This window comes from Cucumis sativus, chromosome 2, assembly GCF_000004075.3.
Source record: "Cucumis sativus cultivar 9930 chromosome 2, Cucumber_9930_V3, whole genome shotgun sequence".
Taxonomy (NCBI): Eukaryota; Viridiplantae; Streptophyta; class Magnoliopsida; order Cucurbitales; family Cucurbitaceae; genus Cucumis; species Cucumis sativus.
The window spans coordinates 19,808,612-19,829,339 of record NC_026656.2 but is presented as its reverse complement, the minus strand read 5'-3'; the positions used below and the strand labels follow the sequence as shown (position 1 = coordinate 19,829,339).

Below are 20,728 nucleotides of genomic sequence, written 5' to 3'. Positions count from 1 at the left end.
AGGGCAAGAGGTTGAGACCACCCCACCCAAAAAAAACTAGTGAAGAAGAGCCTTCCCAATTGTTAAAAATCATTAAATACTAATTACAAGAAAATAGCCATAATTTATGCAGAACCAAAAGGTTGTATGTTAGAACAAAAGTCCAGAATTAAAAATGTACCAAATTCACTACAATATTTGTATTATCAACTTTTGACATAAGTTAAATTCTCTCATTCCACAAATGGAATAAAACACTTTTTTTTGTAATGCATTTACAGTTAGGTACATAATTTAAACTCAACACAAAGCAGTGATACCAAGTTTGCCATGTTAGCATACTAACAGCAAACCTTGAGTCCAGACCTAGACATGGATCAGTCATGAGACAGAAGAATTTGAAGTTACACCTTTTTTAAGGCTAAGTTAGAAACACATTTAAAACAAGAGTTTAATAACAAATCAAAATAAATACAAGTACATATGATATTTCTGATTATATGTTACTGTTCTTCCTTTCTTTTCAGGTCAAATGAATGCTGCTTCGCCATGTTCCTCGAGGGCATACAAGTAGCAGAACATATCACATGAACAGAAGTGCACTTCTAGCAACGAGGAAGTCTCACATTTAATTCGAAAACAGTTAATTGATAAACTTGACAGGAAAATTGCCAAGAAAAGCTATGTGCAGTATCTGAGGAAAACTGATCCCACCATCTTAGCCGTCAACCTTGGTGTTTCCTTCCAAAATCTCACTTGCAGCCTCCTTGTGCCTTGAATTTTCACTGCATCTGTCTGTTTTCGTAATAGGTCTATCCTTTCCATCACTATTAATGTCCATGTCCTGAGGTTCAGCTCTCTCAACCTGTGACTGATTCATGATTCCTTGCTGATCTGAGGAACCAGTAACCATATTAGCATTGCTTTTTTGTCTCTCTTCGGCCTGATTGCAAGTTTCAACTTTAGTATTGCCATCAGCCATTGGCATGTTTTGTGAACTACTACTGCAATTACTAGTCTCAGTAGCTTGTCTTTTCAACGGCGGTCCCAATTCTGCTGGCTTTTCTTCCTGAACTCTCCCAGATGATTGTCTTTTGAACGGTGGTCCTAAGTCAGCTGGCTTTTCTTGTTGAACTCTTCCGGATAATGATTGTTTGGAAAGACAATGTTCACCCTTTTGGGATGTGGCCTGCACACCAGCTAAACTGCGACCTCTAATTTCTTCTGCTATCTTGATCTCCTTTTCTGACAATGAATCAGCAGATGCAGTGGAGGCTACAGCAGTATTCTGGTCTGTTGCAGATGCAGTGGATGCAGTGGCAGAGGCTACAGCAGTATTCTGGTCTGTTTGCACACTTGATAATTTGGCAGTTGTTGGAGATGTAATCTTCAAGGGGCCACCACGAGATGGCACAACCGTGGGGGTGGTAGAGAGGGTGGGTAACTTAATACTAGGATGAGCTTCTAAATGGCTAGGCCCCCTGCCAGGAGTGAGTGTTTTGGTTGAAGCAGGCACTTTGGCCATGATATGGATGGCATTCTTCGACTGAGCGGCCTTGAGTAGAGATGCAGCATCTGCTGGTGAAGCGATGCGAGCTCCAGCAGCAACTGCAGCAGCTCTAACAATACAGTCTGAATCAAAAGAAGACTTTGGGACCATCTTCTTGGATGTGGTAACTTGAGTTTTAGCGGTTAGACTTGACGATCCAATGGAAGATGGTTTTGCATGAGTAGGGCTTTGATGTAATTTATCTTGCACTTGTTCCGAGGTGGCAACTGTAGTAAGGGAACTACCATTACCAATCGTACTTGTACTGGCTGTGGGAAAAAATGAAAATGAAAAAGTATAAGATAAAAGAAAAAGGAAAAGAGAGCATTGAAATTGTGAAAATGAGGAACTCAAACCTATCGTGTTAAAAGCAGGAGTATGAATTCTCTTCACAAACATTAATTTTTCAGATATGCAGAGACATCAAAGTCTAGTGACCGAAGAAACTATTCAATTTTTTTTATGTCCGTGAGTGTCTAGGCCAGGCCAGACCAGACAACCCACCTTACAACATTCAAATAAGCACCCATAAAGAAAACAAATGCCAATTTACATCACCAACATCTGATCACATAATAGTCATAGTAGATAATCTACCAAAAAAGTAAATAAATAAATAAAATGCATGAACATTCAATAAAAATTCCAGATTAGCCCATTTATCTCAATTTTAAGTGTAAAACTAAATTTTCCCTTTGAATTTTAAGTGGAAAACTAACCCTTTTAAGAAGTAACCAATAGAAGATAGTAGTTACCTGAGCCATTTATTCTAGCTTTCAAGCTACCAACATGTCTACCAAGAGCTACGGACATCGCATGGCGCGCTGCCAACTGCACCTCAGATAGTTGTGTACCAGCTGTGTTGACTCCCACATTCAAATTTCCATGCTTCTTTTTAATAATTGCCCATCTCTACAGAACCAAAGAGTTGGACTATTTCAGCGACGAGATAAATTTTAATAGGAGACTTGAGCATAGACTAAATGGTCTACATCAAAGACATTACAAACATAGGAAATTTATAAGATTTTCTCGACAAAAGACTCCGCTGCCGGGATTTGAACCCAGGACAACTGGGTCAAACCCAGGCCTAACTAGATGACAACGGATGCTCAATTTTGTTGGATGGTCCATTTTAATATTTTGGAAGTCATGCACCAGCATTGGCATGACTAAACACAAATGTGAAATAGAATGACAAGGAAACATGTTAAGATTTAGAGAGAATATTGCCACAATCAACTTGAATTTTGTTATAAACCGTCGAATGGATTTTTATAAACATTTAGTTACTATGCAATGGAAAAACTTCTGGCATGAAGATGGCAGAAAGTTTATCCATCATGACGTGTGGAGCATTTAACCTTTAATAAATACGAAGCTCCATTGACCAAGAGAGAAGTACAAAAAAAAAGATAGAAGGTAAAACTGACCAAGCACAAGATTTACAAAATAATATTTAGTTATTTATTATTATAAAAAAACCCACACACAACAAAAATAACAAAAAAAAATATATATTGCTTCTTTGAAGCAAATTCAACAAAACAAACTCAGTGAGTAGACTTCAGTTCTCCTGTATTCAAGTGGTGTATTTCAAATAAATAATGTCAGTCATGCCATCGACCATAGATAATAAGATCTCATAATAGCAGTATGTACTAGTGGATCTAACAAGAGGTTTCATTTTCACTTTCCACTCATTTGTTGACAGTTATAAGGTTCCTAAAGTCAACATAATACCTTGTGTAAGAGTTAGGTAAAGAATGAAAAGAAAATTTTGAGTTTATGTTAAAACCAAACCGTTTCTGATGATCAGACATTCAGACCCCAGCTATGCAAAATAGCGCATATGGTTTACAAAAGCTTTTGAAATCGAAGCCCACAGCGAAACAAGCAAGCAAACAAGAGACCAAATCTCGGTAGGATACCTATCCACCCCTCTAAAGACTCTAGCATTCCGATTATCCCACAAACTCCATAAGATGGCACACACCTAGCAAGTCATAAAAAGTGACCCTTCTGACCACGAGGTGGATTGAGAAGAAATTTTCAATCACAGTAAAGTCCCTCTGGAGGGCATACAAAATACCAAACATCTAAAAGGACAACTCCCAAACAATTTACAAACTCAGAGCACCAAGGGATATGATCCAAATATTCCTCTACCTTCCCAAATATGAAGTACAACAAAACAGACCAACAAACCAATTCATGATCCCTACAATAATGATTCAGCTTCGAAGAGTTTTTATTTGTGTGACTGCAGTACTGCCATTATATGCAGTGTGCACAACTTAACCATAAAATCCTAGCCCATCAGATAAGCTAACGATGAATAAGAAATAAAAATTGTGAAACTGGAATGACATTTCTACTGCTAAGTTTCCAATAGGTATTATAGAACCAGAATCCTTTAGGGGTGCAATTTGTTTGATTTTCTTTTACTAACAATTTGAGTAAGGATCAGTGTGTTAAAAAGCCCTCCGGGCACACCTAAGTACTAACAGCATATACCAAGTACCAACCACAGGAATGTGGGAGAATAATCCATTTCTTAACACATTCCTAATACAAACCTCATAATTCACTAATTGAATAAAAATGAAAGAATCTATAGGCACATTTAATATTTGAAGTAGCACCAACCCAAACCGACACAATTCATTCAGCTTCCATCACATAGTTACACAAATGCAAACAACATGATTGACGCTTTTGGTAGATGACCCAGGGCATTAGGATAGAAAAAGCTACAATACATAAGCCAAACTTGAATTTTGAAACTGCTAAATAATAGAAATAATATGGGACTTTAACTAATCCTAAAATGCTATAAACTGAAGCCTGTGAGAGTAGCTAATAAACTAAGTATTTATCGGCAAAAAAGGGATAATAATAGAAAGTGAGATAAATAAGTAAACACTGCCTAAAGCATGCTTTGCTACCAAACATAAATGAATAGGAAAAACAAAAGAAAACCTGAGATAGCTGTGAAGCAGTTCTATCGCTCAAGAAGTCTCCACGTATGATGTTTGCCCAATTCCCTTCACCACATTTCTTCACTGCAGCCATCAACTCAAGGTCCTCTGCCTCCGACCAAGGTTTTCTTTTCCTTCGAGAAGCATTGTTGCCATATGTTGGTCCATTTGTATTCAATCCTTCGGCGGATGGTGGGGCAAGGACTGGCTGTCTTTGAACAGAAACAGGAACCGTAATGATTGCACCTTTTACGGAGCAAGCAGGGTCTACATTTTCAAACTGAACTCCATCCGTATAACTTCTAGGTAGGCTAATAGTTAATGGAGCCTCTATTATGCTACTGTTCGGAACATTCAAGTCACTTGGAGAACCAGAAGAGATAAACACCTGACAGAAGTCATTTTCCATACGTTCAGTTGATCTCGCACACTAAAAACTGAAACTGCCAAGCAAAATTACCTATCAAACCATTAGCTTCTATGAATGATATAACCATTTTTAAGATGCATCGAACACCCATATTAATCCACACACGATAAAATTGCTAAATTGTCTTTTTTTTCCAATTAAATTTTCCATTTTAATTGAGTCCATTCTGTTCTGCCCCATCAAGTATTCACCTATATCAATACATTTGAGATTGTGAACAGCCTTTTCAAGTTCTGATCACAGAAAAGGTTCCAAGGTTCTTAAAAGCATTCCTTTTTGGCCCTCACAAAGTTAAGACCTTCCTAGATGAAGATTAAAACAGACAATTGATATTTGGGAGTGAATATGCAGGACAATTAAATAAACATTGGCAAAGAATTTTCCATCAAACCAAGCAAGCTAAAGTCCAAAAAGAAGAGGCTGATTTAATTTACTTACCTTTGCACACGCTGCAGCCTCTGTCAAAGTTTCGCAGCTGACCGATGGAAACGGCTCCAAATCACACTCTAAGTCACTGTCATCTTCCTGCAAGCAATTTTGAAATTGCAGGTATCAATGAAAATTGCAACAGACAAGACAAAGAAAAACACATGAACTAGTTAATCAACTTCCACTGACCAAAGGTGCTTTCTCATCTTCTAAATCATCAAGCAACGCATGACGATAAGCCAAATGCCGCCATAACATCTGATATTCCCGGGGATTCGAAATCCCAGTCGAAGTATTTTTAACCAAATCGTTCCAATCAATCTTCGCGTCTGGAGCTTGTGCCACTTCCTGTAACAACGCCAGCACCGTCGTCGGAGAGTACCTGTCCAACACGAGGAATCCTAAATAAGCAGATCACTTCTTACATGACTATTCTCCGCATAGACTCTCATTAACAGGTACATGCAACAATATTTGGGAGTTATTAATTCCTTTCACAGTCAGTGAGATCCACTACTTTTTTCATCTTATAACAAACGAAATTGAACCACTAACCTCCGTAAGAGAGAGGAAAAATCTTTCTCGGTGACAGATTGCTTCTTGAGCTTCATTATCTGCTAGATGCGATGTTATACAATGAACCAACGACTGAAAGTTCCTTATCGCTACCTCTGACAATCGGCCGAAACCCTAGCAAAGGATTCAGTCGAAGAGGGAAAAATGTCCGACAAGAGAGTAAATATTCACCGTCGGCCGATGAGTACAGAGAATGATCCTGGCCAATCGTCGAAAAACGTGTGTTCCACGCGCGAAATATAGAGTTTGAATCGTCCCGCCGCCGGTCGATATAACCGGCAACAGCTACAGATATGGTCTATTGAACCAAAATCGCGGCAATGCCATTCAAGAAAGTCTATGAGATTTGGTTTTATTTCTTTTGTTTTAATTCCATATTCATTTTTTAAAATTTAAATAAACTTCGATTGGTTTTTTATTTTCTTTTTAATCCTGAGTTCAAACGTTGCCAGGTTTCTCACCTCTTTTTGTAAGATATTTTAGATCAAACTAAATTTTGAAAATTAAGAAAGATGGTATTTTTTTAAAATTTTATTTTTGTTTCTGAAACTTCACTTAAATTTTAAACGTGAAAAAACTAAACGTATAAACTACGATTAAAAAAATAGTTATAAACTAAACCTATAAATTACTTTTTTTATAGGATTATCGTTATTATAATATAGAAATATTGATGTTCCAAACTTGCATAAATGTGGATAAAGGTATTGATAAATGTCAGTATGGAAGCATATTTTTATAGAAATGAAAATACCACAGTTTAGCTTTTTTTTACAATAATTTTAGTTAAAACAATTTATTGTTGTAGGCATATTCTCAGTATATTTGAAATTAGTTTAAAAATTATTAGTCAAGTTGACCATCTTCCAATTCAATTTTCATTTAATCACTATAAATAACATAATCTTCAATAAAATTATTGAATATCATTCGATTTAAAATAACTTTTGGTTCGTCATTTTACGAGCTTACTTTTAGACTTTTATAAGACAAACATAAACACTCATTTTGTTATTTTATGGACTTAGTTTACCGCTTTGTATAGATGAAAATACGCATCCCTTGTGAGTCTCTTCCTATTTCATTTATTTAATAAAATAATTGTTTTCTAAATAAACTAATTGAACGTCCTCTCGACACTTTTAAATATATTTTTAACACCATCAAAATTAAATCATATTTTCAAAATTATGTCTACGGTAAAAGAAAAAATATTATAACAAGCAGACTAATCATGGATAGAAACAATATATATAATTACACAATATATAAAATAAAATAAAAAAACACAAATATGCTAGTAAGAGTCGGATAGATTTTTTTGTTTTATTTGAAAATGCTTGTTGAGCAATAAATTTCGATCAATTAAATTCTGTCACATAATCACAACAAATTTTCGATAATTATATTTTATTAGATTTTGATAATTAAGTTTACTCAATCCAATCCAGTTCAGGTCTAATAAGCAGATTAACCAAGTTCAAGCTCAACAAGCAGATGAACCCAAGTCCAATAAAGCAAAGGGGTCCAAACTCAATAAGACAAATGAGCTCAAGCCTAAGCCCAACAAGCAAATGGGTCAAAGCCCACCTAAAGCCCACAAAATTTCTCTATAAATTGAGACATTTGTCATTCATTTGAGAACGTCTTTGGTTGAATTAAGAATTGAAGCTCTGAAAAATTGAATATTCAAACTTCTATAAAGCTCTCAAGACGTCTAAGTTCTTATCATAAAACTAAGTCTCAAATAGACTTGCAACTACAGCATCCTAAAGACCAGACCGAATATCAAAACTTGCAACTATAACATCATAAAGAAAAGCTCAAATAGACTTGCAACTATAACATCCTAAAGACCCTAAGACAAGACAGAAGACTATAACATCCTAAAGACCATACGACCAAATAGAAGATCTTGACAGACTAAATATCAAGAAATTATAAGTTTTTAACTTGTATTCGGGAGGAAACATCAAACGACTAAATACTAGAGATTGTATTCACAGTATTAATCAATATAGCAAAGTTCAATTTCACGAAATATATTTCTTCGAAATATCGTGTGAACCATGTTCCTTTAATAATTAAAAAATCATTTATCAAATAATACAGTAAAAACATAACATAGAAGTTATTTAAAATGATATCTTTAAAAAATATTTATAAATATAGGAACGATATATATGAAAGGTGACTATAAACTAATATAATAAATAGTGATAAATTAATATTGAAATAGTAGTCTATTTGTCAATTGTTATTCATCTCGACTAGATAGAGTGTGATATTTTTTAAGGGCTTAAATAATAGTTAGCTTAAAAAAGAAAGGAGAAGAAAAGTTTTACTTTTAGAAAGAAAAAAATCATTTAAACGAAGCAACATCTGCCCAAATTGATTGAAATTATAATTTCCTATTAACTCTGACCGTCGCTGTAGAGTTGACGGCAAAATTAAACCGCCGCTCTAAGCAGTCCCGCCTCCGATCTTCTCCAATCCCTGACTCTGTACAGATCCACTTTTGATCGTATTCGGAGTTTATCCGATCCCCGGAATTAATCGAAAGCACAGTGAAAGAAATTGGCTGCACGCAGTTCTTTCAGAGATCGATAAACATGGTGACCGACATACTTCTTCAAATTGCTCTCATCCTCGTAATGGTCGTCATGTTCCTCGCTATGCACAATATTCCGCAGAGATACTTCGCCAAGCTCCGATTGCGCTTCCGATCCAACGTCGAATCTAAACGCCACTTCGTGAGAGGCGCTCAGCTTCTCGCTCGAGCGAGATCTGCTCCGTCGCGCTCCTCGGCCACATCGTTAGCAGAAGAAGTCGTAGCGGAAGCCAATAAGGCCATAGCTCTGGATCCTAAGGATGCCGCCGCTCACATCCTCAAAGCTTTGGCTCTCGACACTCAAGGATTCAAAACCTCTGCTCTGGAATCGCTCGATACAGCTCTATCGCCGCTCGTCGCTAAGTCGCTCAGCGATGAAGAACGAGGCGACGCGTTGTTCAAGCGAGCTGAGTTGAAGATGTCCACGAATCGACGAGCCCTAGTTGACTCGGCTTTGGCTGATTTGACCGAGTCCGTGACACTGAGTCAGAATGCAAATTCCTACTATTGGTTGGGGAAATGCTATGAGACGAAGAAACTGAGAGAAGAGGCCAAGAAAGCATATGAAGAAGCTTTGAATATCGAACCACGATTATCCAATGCTAGGGAGGCATTGGAACGTCTATCATCATCGCAATCAAGCTGATGTCTACTGTGATCTATGGAATGTCAACGCTAGAAGATAAGAGCATCTTTCAATTTTTCCAGGTCCAAATATCTCCTCCATTTTCGCTGATTCTTGCTAATGCCTTCCCTTAAGCCGTATAACGATTGAGATGCTGAATTGGCTCGTGAGATGAAATCCTATCTCCGATTCCCATCTCCAAGATAGGCGTTTGGAATGGGGTTTAATATTTACTTAGTTTCCTTGTCTTTGATTTAGTCTGTTGATTTACCGTAGTTTTAGTCGTAATTTATGTAAAATGAGGGATTGGAACAAACCCAGAAAGAAAATTAGTAATTAGCACGGTTAATTTTCAAAGTAGCTTTGCTTCTCTGATCCTCAAGAAATAAATTCGAAAGTTCTCAAGACGTTTATCTGATTCTGACTTTTGTAGGAAGACGAACCAAGCTTGGCTTCAAATGTCAGATGATTAATGGAAACTAATATTTCTCTTGCAGTAGATTCACCCTTTTCAATTCCAAGAGAATTTAAGTATTTGCACATCTCATCAAATTGTGCAAATCAAAACTTGTTAAGTTTTACTTTCACTTTTTGTTGGATGCCCAAAGATGAGCCATGCCTGCATCCATGGGTTCATTTGACAAACACAACCATATTTGAATTACCACTTCGAGGAATCTTTATCAATTTTTGTTTGAAGGAATATTATGGGCTTCCGAACAAAGCTCGTTATAGTCAAAAGAATGATTACTCAAACACATCACTGTCTATGGGTTGTTTGAATTATTTGGAAAAATATTTTGGGAATTGTTTTTTCTTTTTTCAAATTTATTGTCATATGAAGATTAATCCATTCATTCACCAAGTCCACCTCAACCACAGATTAAAATTAGAAAATACCACTAAAAATTGTTTTAAAAAATCAATAAGAGAGAATTTTCACCCAAATTCACAAACAAATAGATAAAAGTGAAAAGTAAAAAATATCTTAAGAAATGAGACGCCAATTATCATTCGACAGTAACTGGAAGGAAAAATAGGTTTGGAGACGTATATGATTTAGATAATATTAATGCTGGTCATGAAGTTAATGTATAGATTATAAGGACAGATATAATGAAACTACAGCCATGACAATATCAAAGCACGATTTCTACTAAAAGCTAAATCTCACCGCTCTGATCATAGCAACTGCTCTCGGATAGTTGCCACTTAAATGCCTGATCTCAGATCTTCAGTCCAATAAACTCAACCTCTTAAGCTTTTTAATAGTAAGGCTATTCAAGAATCTTGTAGTAAACTGCAAAACCAAGCTAAGCACAACCCTCTCGTTGCACCGTTCAGATTTTGTAAGTAGGAGTGGCTTCAAACACAAAACTAGCTCTTAATAGCACTGTCAATCACTGAAGCTCTCCTGTTACTCCAGCAGCCACATTCGCTACTTCACTACAAGTTGGTTGAACGTCAGTCAGAGGAGAACTCATAACATTAGAAGTTGCACAGTTTACTTGATTGGAATTGAAAGTACCCGAACAACCATTTCCGGAATTACCATTTAGGAGCAGAGGCATGTCGCTTTGGACGTTGGAGACCAAAACGTCGTTGTTATTTGAGCTTAGATCAGTCGTTCTACACTCGGAATTCAGCAAAGTATCTTTCGCTAAATCAACTGGTCCCACATACCCTGGCAACTGGACAACCCCAGTTGTAAAAGGTTCCAAGGTTGATCTATCAGTGTTGTCAAAGTCCAAATTGACTAATCCATTTATGAAGTCTCTATTCCTTAACACTCCTCTCTTAAATCTCTTAAATCGACCTTTCTTTGCTCTGGGCGATGCAGTGGACTTTGGTTTAACTGAGCAATCTGCTGCTTCTTTTCGCTTGCATGATGGGATCACAGTGAGCTGAACTTGATTGACAGATTTTTCAGACAATGAATTCGGGCAAGATTGGATTGCTAACAAAGCAGTTCTTGCAGCTTTAATTTCTGCTTCTTTCTTTGTTTTTGCTACAGCACCAATATAGCGGATCCCTCCAATTTCTACTGTACATGAGAAAAGGGATCCTCTGCCTGGACCATCATCTTTTTGGCATTGATAAAGTGGGATTGCAAAGTTCATCTTCTGTGCATACTCCTGAAGCAGATTTTTGCACAGTCCTGTTTCGTGCTGGAAAAAGGCAAAGTTGACAAAGAAGAAATAAAATAAAATAAAAGCAGAAATTCTACTATTACAGCTATAGACTGTTGAAATCTGTTTAGTAAAGGCCCAATAGCAAAAGAGGAAATAGAGACTATTGAGGCTTAATTCCTTATTTGGGGGGAGTATGGGAAGTATAAAAAAATGTTGAAGCTTTATTATTTATTCAATAGTAAATTAATAGGGATATTTTCATCGATATCAAATAGAGTACTTCAGCCAAATGAGACTCCAAAGAAAAGGATACAATTCTGCTGTAACCTGATAGTAAGAAAACACAGCCAAAGACCAGCCAAATTTTCATTATATATATAATCCAGCAGAGAAGACATATTAAACTATTTGCACAATAGATCTTGAAATCCTCTCTAATAAAGGATTCAAAGAATTAAAAGTAGATACAAAAAAAAGTTAAAGATCAGTAGACTACAGGGGTTGGCTAATTTTAAGCCAAAAGAACGCTATCAAAAGATTAACCATGTTGCACCCTAAATTAGAATTAAATGGGGACAAATAAACAAGAAGCTTGATATGATATTGAGTCTAGGTAAGACGAGCAGATGCAGAGAGTTCTTGTGAGAAGTTCAACCAAGGCCCTCTCCATAACTTGGAAGAAATAAAAGTTTAATACTTGAACATGATCTCTTCTACAGTACAAATGTGTCTTCAAGTTCTAAAAAGCTATCTAGGTTGAATCACACATAGTCGCTGTTATTTTGAATATGTTGCATACTAAAATGCTTTTAATAAATGCAAAGTCAAATACCAAACTGTCCCTCAAGTTATGACAGTTAAACTTAATATAAAACAACCATCCAACAAATAGTCATGAGTCCAAACAATGGGCTCTGAAATTTAGATATTAAGAGGGCTTTGCATAGGATCGTTCAGAAAAACAAAACAGCAGTAGCAACAACAGCAACAACAAAAAGTTATGTGGGGTGAAGAATATGAAATCTTACCACGGGTTGAGAGACATGTGGATTAAGATCACTGGATTTAGACAGTTCCATAAGAGCTACTTCAGCAGCTGACTGCTCTGCTGCCTTGCGATTAGAAAATCCCGGTAGAGAATCATATCTAACATCATTAACAATCACCGTAGAATGAAAAGTTGGCTCATGGGAAGGACCTTCTTTGATAGTCTCGTATACAGGTGTGGGAAGTCCCACTTTTTGTGCATATTCCTGCAGTCGACTTTTGAAAACATAGCAATTTGAAACACCTGATATTCATCAAAGAATGAGAAAAAATAAGCACTAACAACAAATTTATCAGAGCTCAAAATAAAAGTAGTAATGATAATAATAACCCATCATTCACCCGAAATCTATATTCATAACTAGGTTACAGTACGGATGAAAAGAAACAAGCCAATAAAAAAAATGTGGCACGACAACATCAAAAACATCAAACAAATGAGTCAATTAACTTTGAACACATTCTTTAAAAATAAAACAGTAGTACAATTGTATTAAGATCTTCACTTCTCATACCATCTCCGCCACCCCCCCCCCCCCCCCCCCCAGTGGCCCAGTATACTCTCTTATCGAGGATCAATTACCCCCATGAAAAATTATCAAAATTCTCTAAAAATAATCTAAAAAAACTGCCGAGTTTCTAGAGAAATCCAACTGAAAGAACATCAATACTGCAATTCAGAAACGAGTTTGAAAAGTAGAGGTTGGAAAGTGAAAAGGGAAAATGGAATACCCTGAAAGTTGTCCTTGGCTGGCATGGCTTTGAGGAGTAAGAAAAAGGTGAGAATCCTCTCTCAGCAGGAGATTTGAGTATTGGTAAAGGCGAAGAGCAGAGAGGAAGCAGTGCAGCTGGGCTAACCACTTCGTTCGTAGACGCGAAAAAAATGAACTGCAAAGTTCGAAGCCTAGGTGATGGTGCCCTAGGGCTAATTGCCAAAAATAAGACGGGTTCAATGGGATAAAAGAGTTTTGGACACTAATGTTCACATAAAATGTCTATATTTTGCCCCTCACTAAAATAACTTCAAACGAAGAAAAGATTAACATTTTGCTACTCGACTTAGATAATATAAACTATTTGAAGATTAATCACTTCGATTTAGTTATGATTTCTACATTTTTTTTATATTGTTATTTTTATTTATTTTTGTTAAATAACGTGTTTAATTTGGAAATATTAAAAATAAATGGATGTTAGGTCAAATATTTAACCCTCTCATCTAAAAAATAAATTGATTTTTTAAAATTTAAAAACACATTCTACAAATAATTGATTTTTTGTTATGATTGTATAATTGAAACATGCTCCTAACCTATTTATATTTATCAACACATTCTACAATTTATGTATCTAAAATTAGAAAAAGAAAAAAATTGTTGTTAGGGTGAATGTTAAAGGAAAAAAAAAACACTATCTAAAAAACAAAAAACAAAAAAATTAGTCCTAGAAATTGGAAAAAGAAAAACAAGTTGGGACCTTCAAACAAATAGAGAGAAAAAACTTGAAAAAAAAAGTGTTGTAACATTTCCAAGTCTAACATAAATGTCTAAGTAGTTTTAAAACTACAACATTTCACTATTAATCTTTGGAAACAACAATATTGATATAAAACTTCCCACTAAATCATCTTAAACAAGTATAAAAATAATCTGTACACATATAGAACCTTGTTTCATACCTTTCAAACAACCATCTAAAAAACTAAAATATTCAACAATCTTATATAGTTGACTTTTGATGCATTTTAATCTACTATAGCCTATTTGATTCCGTAAACATATATTCAACCATAAAGAAAATAAAATTTAAATACAAGTAATCGTAGAACTATAAAAATCAATATATTTAATGGTTAAGTAGTGTTCGTGTTAGCTCTCAAATTATGTGTGTGTATATATATAGTATTGTTACACCAAAACAGAAAGGAACAACAATAACTTCAATGATCAACCAACTAGGAAAATTGTTCATAAAAAAGCGAGCAAGCTCCTAAATGTCGATATGATAATATGATAATTGAGCCTTTTCAAGAGTTATCCCTACAAGTTTGTTCAAAGTAATTTTTTAAATATTTGAAAACACAAAAAAAAGTTGTTCTCAACAAGACTAAATCACCAAAACGAAAAATATAGTAATGTGCAAACGTAACTCATACAAAAGATAAGTAAATAAATAAAATAAAGTGAGTTTTCCCAAGATTGTCTTGGAAACCTGCTTGAAAATAATTTTCCACTAGAAAGTAGCAACGACTATTTTGTTTTTCTTTTTGTCTTAATAAAAAAAACATGGTTCAATTGAAAATAATAATAATAAAAACTCCTGCTATTTATTTGTGCAGAAAGATGCCACTTGGCAATCCAAGTCATCAGCTAACCAATCTAACCACGTGAACTCCGATGGGGAAAAAACTATATACAATTTCCTGCTTGACACATCAGAAAAACTGTTTCATCAATACGTCGAACCGTATAAATTGCATCTAAATGTGACATTCCAAAAGCCCAAAACCAAGAACAACATTGAGACTAAAACCTGAGGAGCTTCACGTGTATTGCTCGAGACAAACTGACTAACCAAATCAGCCATCCAGTTAGTCGCAAAAAAGGCCTACATATTTTGCTTGCTTCACACTACCCCAAGATTATGTTATGTTCAAATCTATTAAGAGAGAGCCTACACTACCCACAAGTTTTAATACTATATCCAATTGCAGTATTCATGCTTAGAAGTAGGTTTCTGGTTACAGAAGATCTCATCCATGAAGGTATGGCTTAGCTGACCCGCTAAGCTTGGCGGGTCGTCGATCAATGCATCGATAAAAGCACTAACAACTCTTCTGTCTCTCACTGATGCTTTCAAGCTGAACCAAGTCAGGAACTTCACTCGAAAGTCCTCGTCGATGTGCTCATCATGTTCTAGCCACTTCACTATTCTAACGGAATAATCATAGTCAGACTCTTCAGTTCTCCTTTTGCAATTCGACCCGAGTAGGATGCGTGTCTCGCTTGTTTTACAAGGCGTGGAAGGACAAACTGATATCGGTTTCATTGGAGTAATTGAGTTCTTTGGAGAGGGGTTTTTGTAATGGCTTTCCCATTTGCTCTTGTTGAGTCCATTCCATGGATGAAGATTCGTCAGGTTGCCTTTAGAATCCACCCGAGAAGGAAGTAGATCGATGGTCCTGATTTCTCCACTTCTATGCTTCCCCAAACCTGGATATGGCGTTGATAATTTGGGCGTGACCCATTTGGCTTCCCAAACACCAAAAACTTGTATGCTACTAAATAGAGAAACCTTGCAGTAGTACTCAGTTGAAGGAAAGAGATCATTGATCTTGAACTTCTTTTCTGGCTTCAATGCAATGAAAGACGGCTGGTCTGGATAATCCTTTGCGTTGGCTTTACGATGCCAAAGTCTACAGCCTAAGAAGTCTTTCACCAAATGATCATCATACTGCAGCACAACCATCACGGATGTAGGGGAAGAATCTTCAAATAGGATCTTACAGTCTGCCAAGGCAAATTGCAATTAATGGTGAAAAGGTATATTTTGGATTACTACATGACAATAGGACATTACTACGTTAATCAAGGACTAGTCTCCAGGTAATCATGGCAAAATCACACTGATAATAGGCATTGCATGTAATTCAAATTTGACTTAGAATCAAATTTAAAAGAAATTCATTAAATCAGTTCTTTCTGAGAAAGAAACGATACTTACTCAATGTTTCTCTCTTTTGCATACAATCTCTGTAGGGAACACGACACATAGAATCAAAGTCCTCCACAGCAGAAGCACACAGTTTCTGGACCTCCGCACCACAGGATAACCGGTTGACAATACCTCTTGCCGTCCTTAAACAAACCTCATCTAAGGGCCCCATTTCATTTGTCAACATATTCACGGCCAATTCTACTGTTTTATGCAGCTCTCTGTATAAATTTGTCCCTATAAGAATCTTGTGACACAAGGATAGTCGTAGACATAGTACATCCACTCTTCTGGCCTCTTTTGCATTCAACAATTGTCTTCTCCAACTTCTGTATTCAGCAAATTTCAAAACAGTTGATAAACTAACCCAAATATTGATATAATTAGCTCACAAGATGGCTAGTGAATCTATAAGTATCGTTCTGTTTCTTGAGATATTAGATCCAGTTTATATAGTGCCTGAATGTGAAATTATATTATATTGATTTGGTTGTCTTTTATGTCACGTTTGGAGGATACATCCAAGACAAACAATAATTCAGTTCAAAATATCAACTCAGGAGAAAAAGAAAGCAAACTATAACATACCCCATCAATCCATTTATCTTTCCACACGATATGCAGTAAAAACTTCCATCCAATTTCTCACAGAGACTATTCTTTACAATTCCAGATCTTTCATGCTTCAGGGCACACTCCAAATGACATGACATTCCACAGGAGCCGTTCTCATTAGAAGAATCAGAGCAACAGGTCAGCCAAAGACTTGGATCCTTGTTATCATCGTAACAATGGCAAATGCAACATGAACATCTTTTGCAAAAAGCAAACTCTGGATTTAGAGGTGCTTTACAAGCTACATTCTGACAAACTTTGACTTCAGAAAATTCCTCATCGGTCTCAAAGGAAGCATTATTATTCGAACTCAAAAGCACAACAGATGATTGGTCTGCCTTTCGAGGTCTTTTGTGGCTGGTTTGAGTTTTGTCTCGTACAAAAGCAAGAGTAGGACTACTGCTGTTCTCAGATTTCTGAGAAACCAACTTCAAAAGATGCTCTATCATTTGAGATTTTGTATATCCTGTGTACTTCCTTTCTTTCCCCATTTCAGCACATATGATCTCAAGTAGCTCCCTGCGGGTAAAAGACCTAAGGATTTCAGTGGCGGCTTTGGACTTTTGAGCAATCTCATGAATTATTTCCTTTTTCTTTTCCATACTCATCTTGTTGCTGCCTTTTCCAGACTCATTATCATAACCTGAAACACAAGCATGGCTCATGCGTTCACTGAATATAGACATTCAACCAAACACACAGCAGAAGCAGAAGTAAAGAACAAAAATCAACCAAACAAAGAATTAAATTACATCCACCAAAATAGATCGTGTAATGCAATGGCCTACAATAAAGAACAGCCAAAAAGGAAAAACCCCACATCAAAAACAATGTCGATAAACAGCCACATTGAAAATGGAGATACTGTTTGAGAAAAAGGGTTTTAAAAAATTCAAAAAAAAAAAAAAAAAAACAAAAGCAAAAGGACAGAAAAAAAAAAAAAAAAAGCCAAAACAAAATAAATGCTAAAGCCAGAGACAGACGACATGAATAACATTGTCCAAGAAGGTGTAAGGACATTGATATTAACTTGGCGTTTAAATGCAAAGACGAACGAGAACATCCATCAACACCATTGTAAAGGGAAAAAGAAAAAAAAGCAGAGACCTTAAACAGAGACCTTACCCGCGAACGCTGGATCTAAACCAGAAAACTTCTCCTCAGGTACGCTCATTGTACGCAATAATAAGAAGAAGAAACAGAAAAATTAGGAAAAGTAAGATGAAAATTGCGTAGAATAAGAACTGTTAAATGGGTCTCCAATGGCGAATAGATATAAGATAAAGTTCGCCAAGCACAGTGAACGGAGACGGAGAATTTCAAAGAGAGAGAGAGTGGAGAAAACTGAAAGCGAGAGAGATAGTGAAAAAAGGAAAGGAGAGAGAATCGGAGTGGAAAATAATAAAATAGTAAGAAAGAGAATAATAAATATACATAAATAAATAAAAGATTATGGGCTAACAATTATAAATTGCCATTAATGTACAAATGCAAGAGTTGGTATAGGGGAATACCATGGAAGAAATGGCCGTCGATTTTATTTAAATTTCAACTCCTCCCCATGTGTGTTTGATATTTCAATTTCAATAGTGTACCTTTTCTATCTCTTTAAAACTCATTCATCTCACAATTTTCAAAACGTATTTTTTTTCTCTAAACTTTTAAAAATAGATTTAAAATGTCAGCATTTTAAAATTCCAAAAAAATAATTTTAAAAACAATACGATTTTATAAATTATTTTTTAAATATATAATGTCACATAATTATTTAAAAAAATTATATAATAAATTTGAATGTTTAATTTTAAAAAAAAAACTAAAGTTTTTGAAAGTCTCTTCAAATATATATTTTTTAATTTAATTCAAACTGAATCTAAATTATTTTGTGATCTTTTTAAATTCAAAGATCAAAACTTAGCTTGTTTTGAAACAAAAAAAATGTACCTTTAATTATTATTTTTGAAATTCAAGAATTAGATGTACCTAAAATTTAATAGTAGAATTTGTATTTTTTTTAAATTAAAATTTTACTATTTATTCATTTATTGTTTATTTATTAAGGCGAGTGGTGAAACACGCGCCATGTAGTACGATTTGACGTGATCGAGGATTTCGGCTTCGGTTTTTTTATTTAATAAAATAACAATATATTCTTTTCTCTCGAGGGAGTGACTTGCTATGGTGCGGCATTACATATGGTTGGTATTGTGTGGGTCATAAAATCATTGCCGTGCATTTAAGATCGGAGTGTGGGAGATGAGTGCTTTTATTTTTTGAGAGTGGGGACCCACTTGTAGGTAGCCTATAAGCATCATCTACGATTCCAACTTTCCATGCAAAATATTAGGGTTTATAATATGGGCGTTTGGGTCGTTTCTTAGGTGGATGCAGTTACCCAACAGCCATTTCATGGCCCTCCTATGTATTACCTTTCTTTAAGAAAAAAAAGGTATACATGATGAAAAAGATAACAACTATAAAATATTTGAATTGAATTATTGTTCATGTATTAAATTATGTATTAAATTTGAATATTGCTGAGTAATGATATTAAGTTTAGTTTCACCTATGAATTTAGGTTGTTTTATTTATGTGTACTATTTTATAATAAAAAAATAATCAACAACTAATTTGATTGGTTTAAAACGTGTGAAATGTTTTTTTTGTTTTTTAAAATTAAAATTTTGAAATTTTTTTTTGTTGACGCCAACATCTTAACTCTCGAGTTTTATAGGATGGATGTTTGTGTATGAGAAAGTTCATCTAGAAATAAACTCACTCAAAATATTAGTTGTTTAATATAATTACATTTGATAAACATAAATTTGAAATTTTATATAGTTTTTTATTCAGGGTGTATTTGATTTAAATTTTTTAGTAGTTTAATTTTAAAAGTAATTAATTGCAAAAAAAAAAAAATTGCAGTAGGTGACTAGATTAAAATCAACTTCTAAAATTTGTCAAGATTTGTTTTAAATAGTTTACATTTTTTGTAGTTGATTTAAACGAATATTTGATGTAGTGTAGTTTGTTTGTTCAACTGATAAATATAACTTGAAGTATAGATATTTCAATACTGCTTTGGATAGAGTGGTAGACATGGCAGTATATCAAGAATATGATGCTTTCGTTTTTTAGTACGTGTATATTTGTATAATATCAAATTTACAAACAACGAAATATAGTCTATGACGATCAAAGAGATCTTGCATAAAACCTACGAATGCTACTACAATGACTTAGTCGTCAAAGGCCATTTGCTTTTGGGAGGCAGGAAGCGGCAAATAGCTTCTATCGAGTTCCCCAACTGTTGCTTAGCTTAGTAGTTCAACTCTTTTGACTGGCGTGAGGCTGTTGGATCCTTCAAGTGTGATTAAGTCAAGTGATTGTCACTACTCGAGGTGATTTTGTTTAGTAGATCAATTAGGTAAGGAGGTGTGAACTACCAAATTTTTCGTACGTAATTATTAGTATGTTCTAAAGTCAGTTGAGCTAAGTTTTTTTGTGGGTTTTGTACTCAATATGACTGTGTGATATAAAAGTTTAGTTGAGTGGAGTTACAAGTAAAGATGATATTGACAATGATTTATAAGTGAAATAATCATGTTTGATAGTCAAATGATATTATGTTTTATATTTTTCAATTCACTCAATTAAACGAATATGTTTGGTAATCAACTTGAATTAGGTTTTCTAAAATGATTTTCAAATGTTATGACCAAATTCGCAAAGTTGTAAAAGAGATTAATGTTTTTATGTTCTAAGTCTACTTGAGTTTTGAATTTAAAGTTCTAAAATTATTAAAGATAAAAAATACCGATATAAATATGAATTTTATAAAGTTATAATTCAAATTTTGCTGTTAATTAAAATATATCCTATAAAATATATTATATATATGACATGACGTTACCCAATAATAGTCATAAGTAATTTTTATCTAAAGGCAAATTCGAAAGTGTTAATTATTTTATGGTTTATACAAATATTATTGGTCACGTTTTGAAATTATTGTTTGTTTTGATGTTTAATTTTATTGG

General features: G+C 34.8%; 4 protein-coding genes across 9 annotated transcripts; 1 reads left to right on the top strand and 3 right to left on the bottom strand.

Annotated features, from left to right (window-relative positions):
- Nucleotides 1–176: 176 nt before the first annotated feature.
- On the bottom strand, nucleotides 177–6,304 carry LOC101206820 (cell wall protein DAN4). 2 transcript variants are annotated; one of them, XM_004152692.3, is made up of 6 exons: nucleotides 5,924–6,304; nucleotides 5,558–5,750; nucleotides 5,378–5,464; nucleotides 4,511–4,897; nucleotides 2,284–2,440; nucleotides 177–1,797 (listed from the first exon to the last, which is right to left on the bottom strand). In XM_004152692.3, exons 1-6 carry the CDS (start codon nucleotides 5,977–5,979, stop codon nucleotides 698–700), a joined length of 1,980 nt encoding a protein of 659 aa, XP_004152740.1. In that variant the 5' UTR covers nucleotides 5,980–6,304; the 3' UTR covers nucleotides 177–697. The 2 variants fall into 2 exon arrangements, with proteins under 2 accessions (XP_004152740.1, XP_011649691.1); XM_011651389.2 differs by lacking the exon at nucleotides 5,924–6,304 and having other exon boundaries at nucleotides 4,511–4,952; nucleotides 5,558–5,573.
- Nucleotides 6,305–8,205: 1,901 nt separating this feature from the next.
- Nucleotides 8,206–9,936, top strand: LOC101214199. The gene is made up of 2 exons (XM_004152553.3): nucleotides 8,206–9,263; nucleotides 9,614–9,936. The coding sequence occupies exon 1, from the start codon at nucleotides 8,557–8,559 to the stop codon at nucleotides 9,199–9,201; it is 645 nt and encodes a 214-aa protein (XP_004152601.1). The 5' UTR covers nucleotides 8,206–8,556; the 3' UTR covers nucleotides 9,202–9,263; nucleotides 9,614–9,936.
- Nucleotides 9,937–10,168: 232 nt separating this feature from the next.
- Nucleotides 10,169–13,318, bottom strand: LOC101207053 (double-stranded RNA-binding protein 1). Of its 2 annotated transcripts, XM_011651388.2 has the most exons (4): nucleotides 13,092–13,318; nucleotides 12,341–12,603; nucleotides 10,733–11,348; nucleotides 10,169–10,626 (listed from the first exon to the last, which is right to left on the bottom strand). In XM_011651388.2, the coding sequence occupies exons 1-4, from the start codon at nucleotides 13,114–13,116 to the stop codon at nucleotides 10,619–10,621; spliced, it is 912 nt and encodes a 303-aa protein (XP_011649690.1). In that variant the 5' UTR covers nucleotides 13,117–13,318; the 3' UTR covers nucleotides 10,169–10,618. The 2 variants fall into 2 exon arrangements, with proteins under 2 accessions (XP_011649690.1, XP_011649689.1); XM_011651387.2 differs by having other exon boundaries at nucleotides 10,169–11,348.
- A 1,335-nt stretch (nucleotides 13,319–14,653) lies between these two features.
- Nucleotides 14,654–18,097, bottom strand: LOC101207295 (VIN3-like protein 2). Of its 4 annotated transcripts, none has more exons than XM_031881553.1 (4): nucleotides 17,809–18,097; nucleotides 16,662–17,331; nucleotides 16,083–16,402; nucleotides 14,654–15,868 (listed from the first exon to the last, which is right to left on the bottom strand). In XM_031881553.1, exons 2-4 carry the CDS (start codon nucleotides 17,294–17,296, stop codon nucleotides 15,057–15,059), a joined length of 1,767 nt encoding a protein of 588 aa, XP_031737413.1. In that variant the 5' UTR covers nucleotides 17,297–17,331; nucleotides 17,809–18,097; the 3' UTR covers nucleotides 14,654–15,056. The 4 variants fall into 4 exon arrangements, with proteins under 4 accessions (XP_031737413.1, XP_031737412.1, XP_004152742.1 ...); XM_031881552.1 differs by having other exon boundaries at nucleotides 16,662–17,360; nucleotides 17,814–18,097; XM_004152694.3 differs by having other exon boundaries at nucleotides 17,814–18,097.
- Between the last annotated feature and the right edge of the window lie 2,631 nt (nucleotides 18,098–20,728).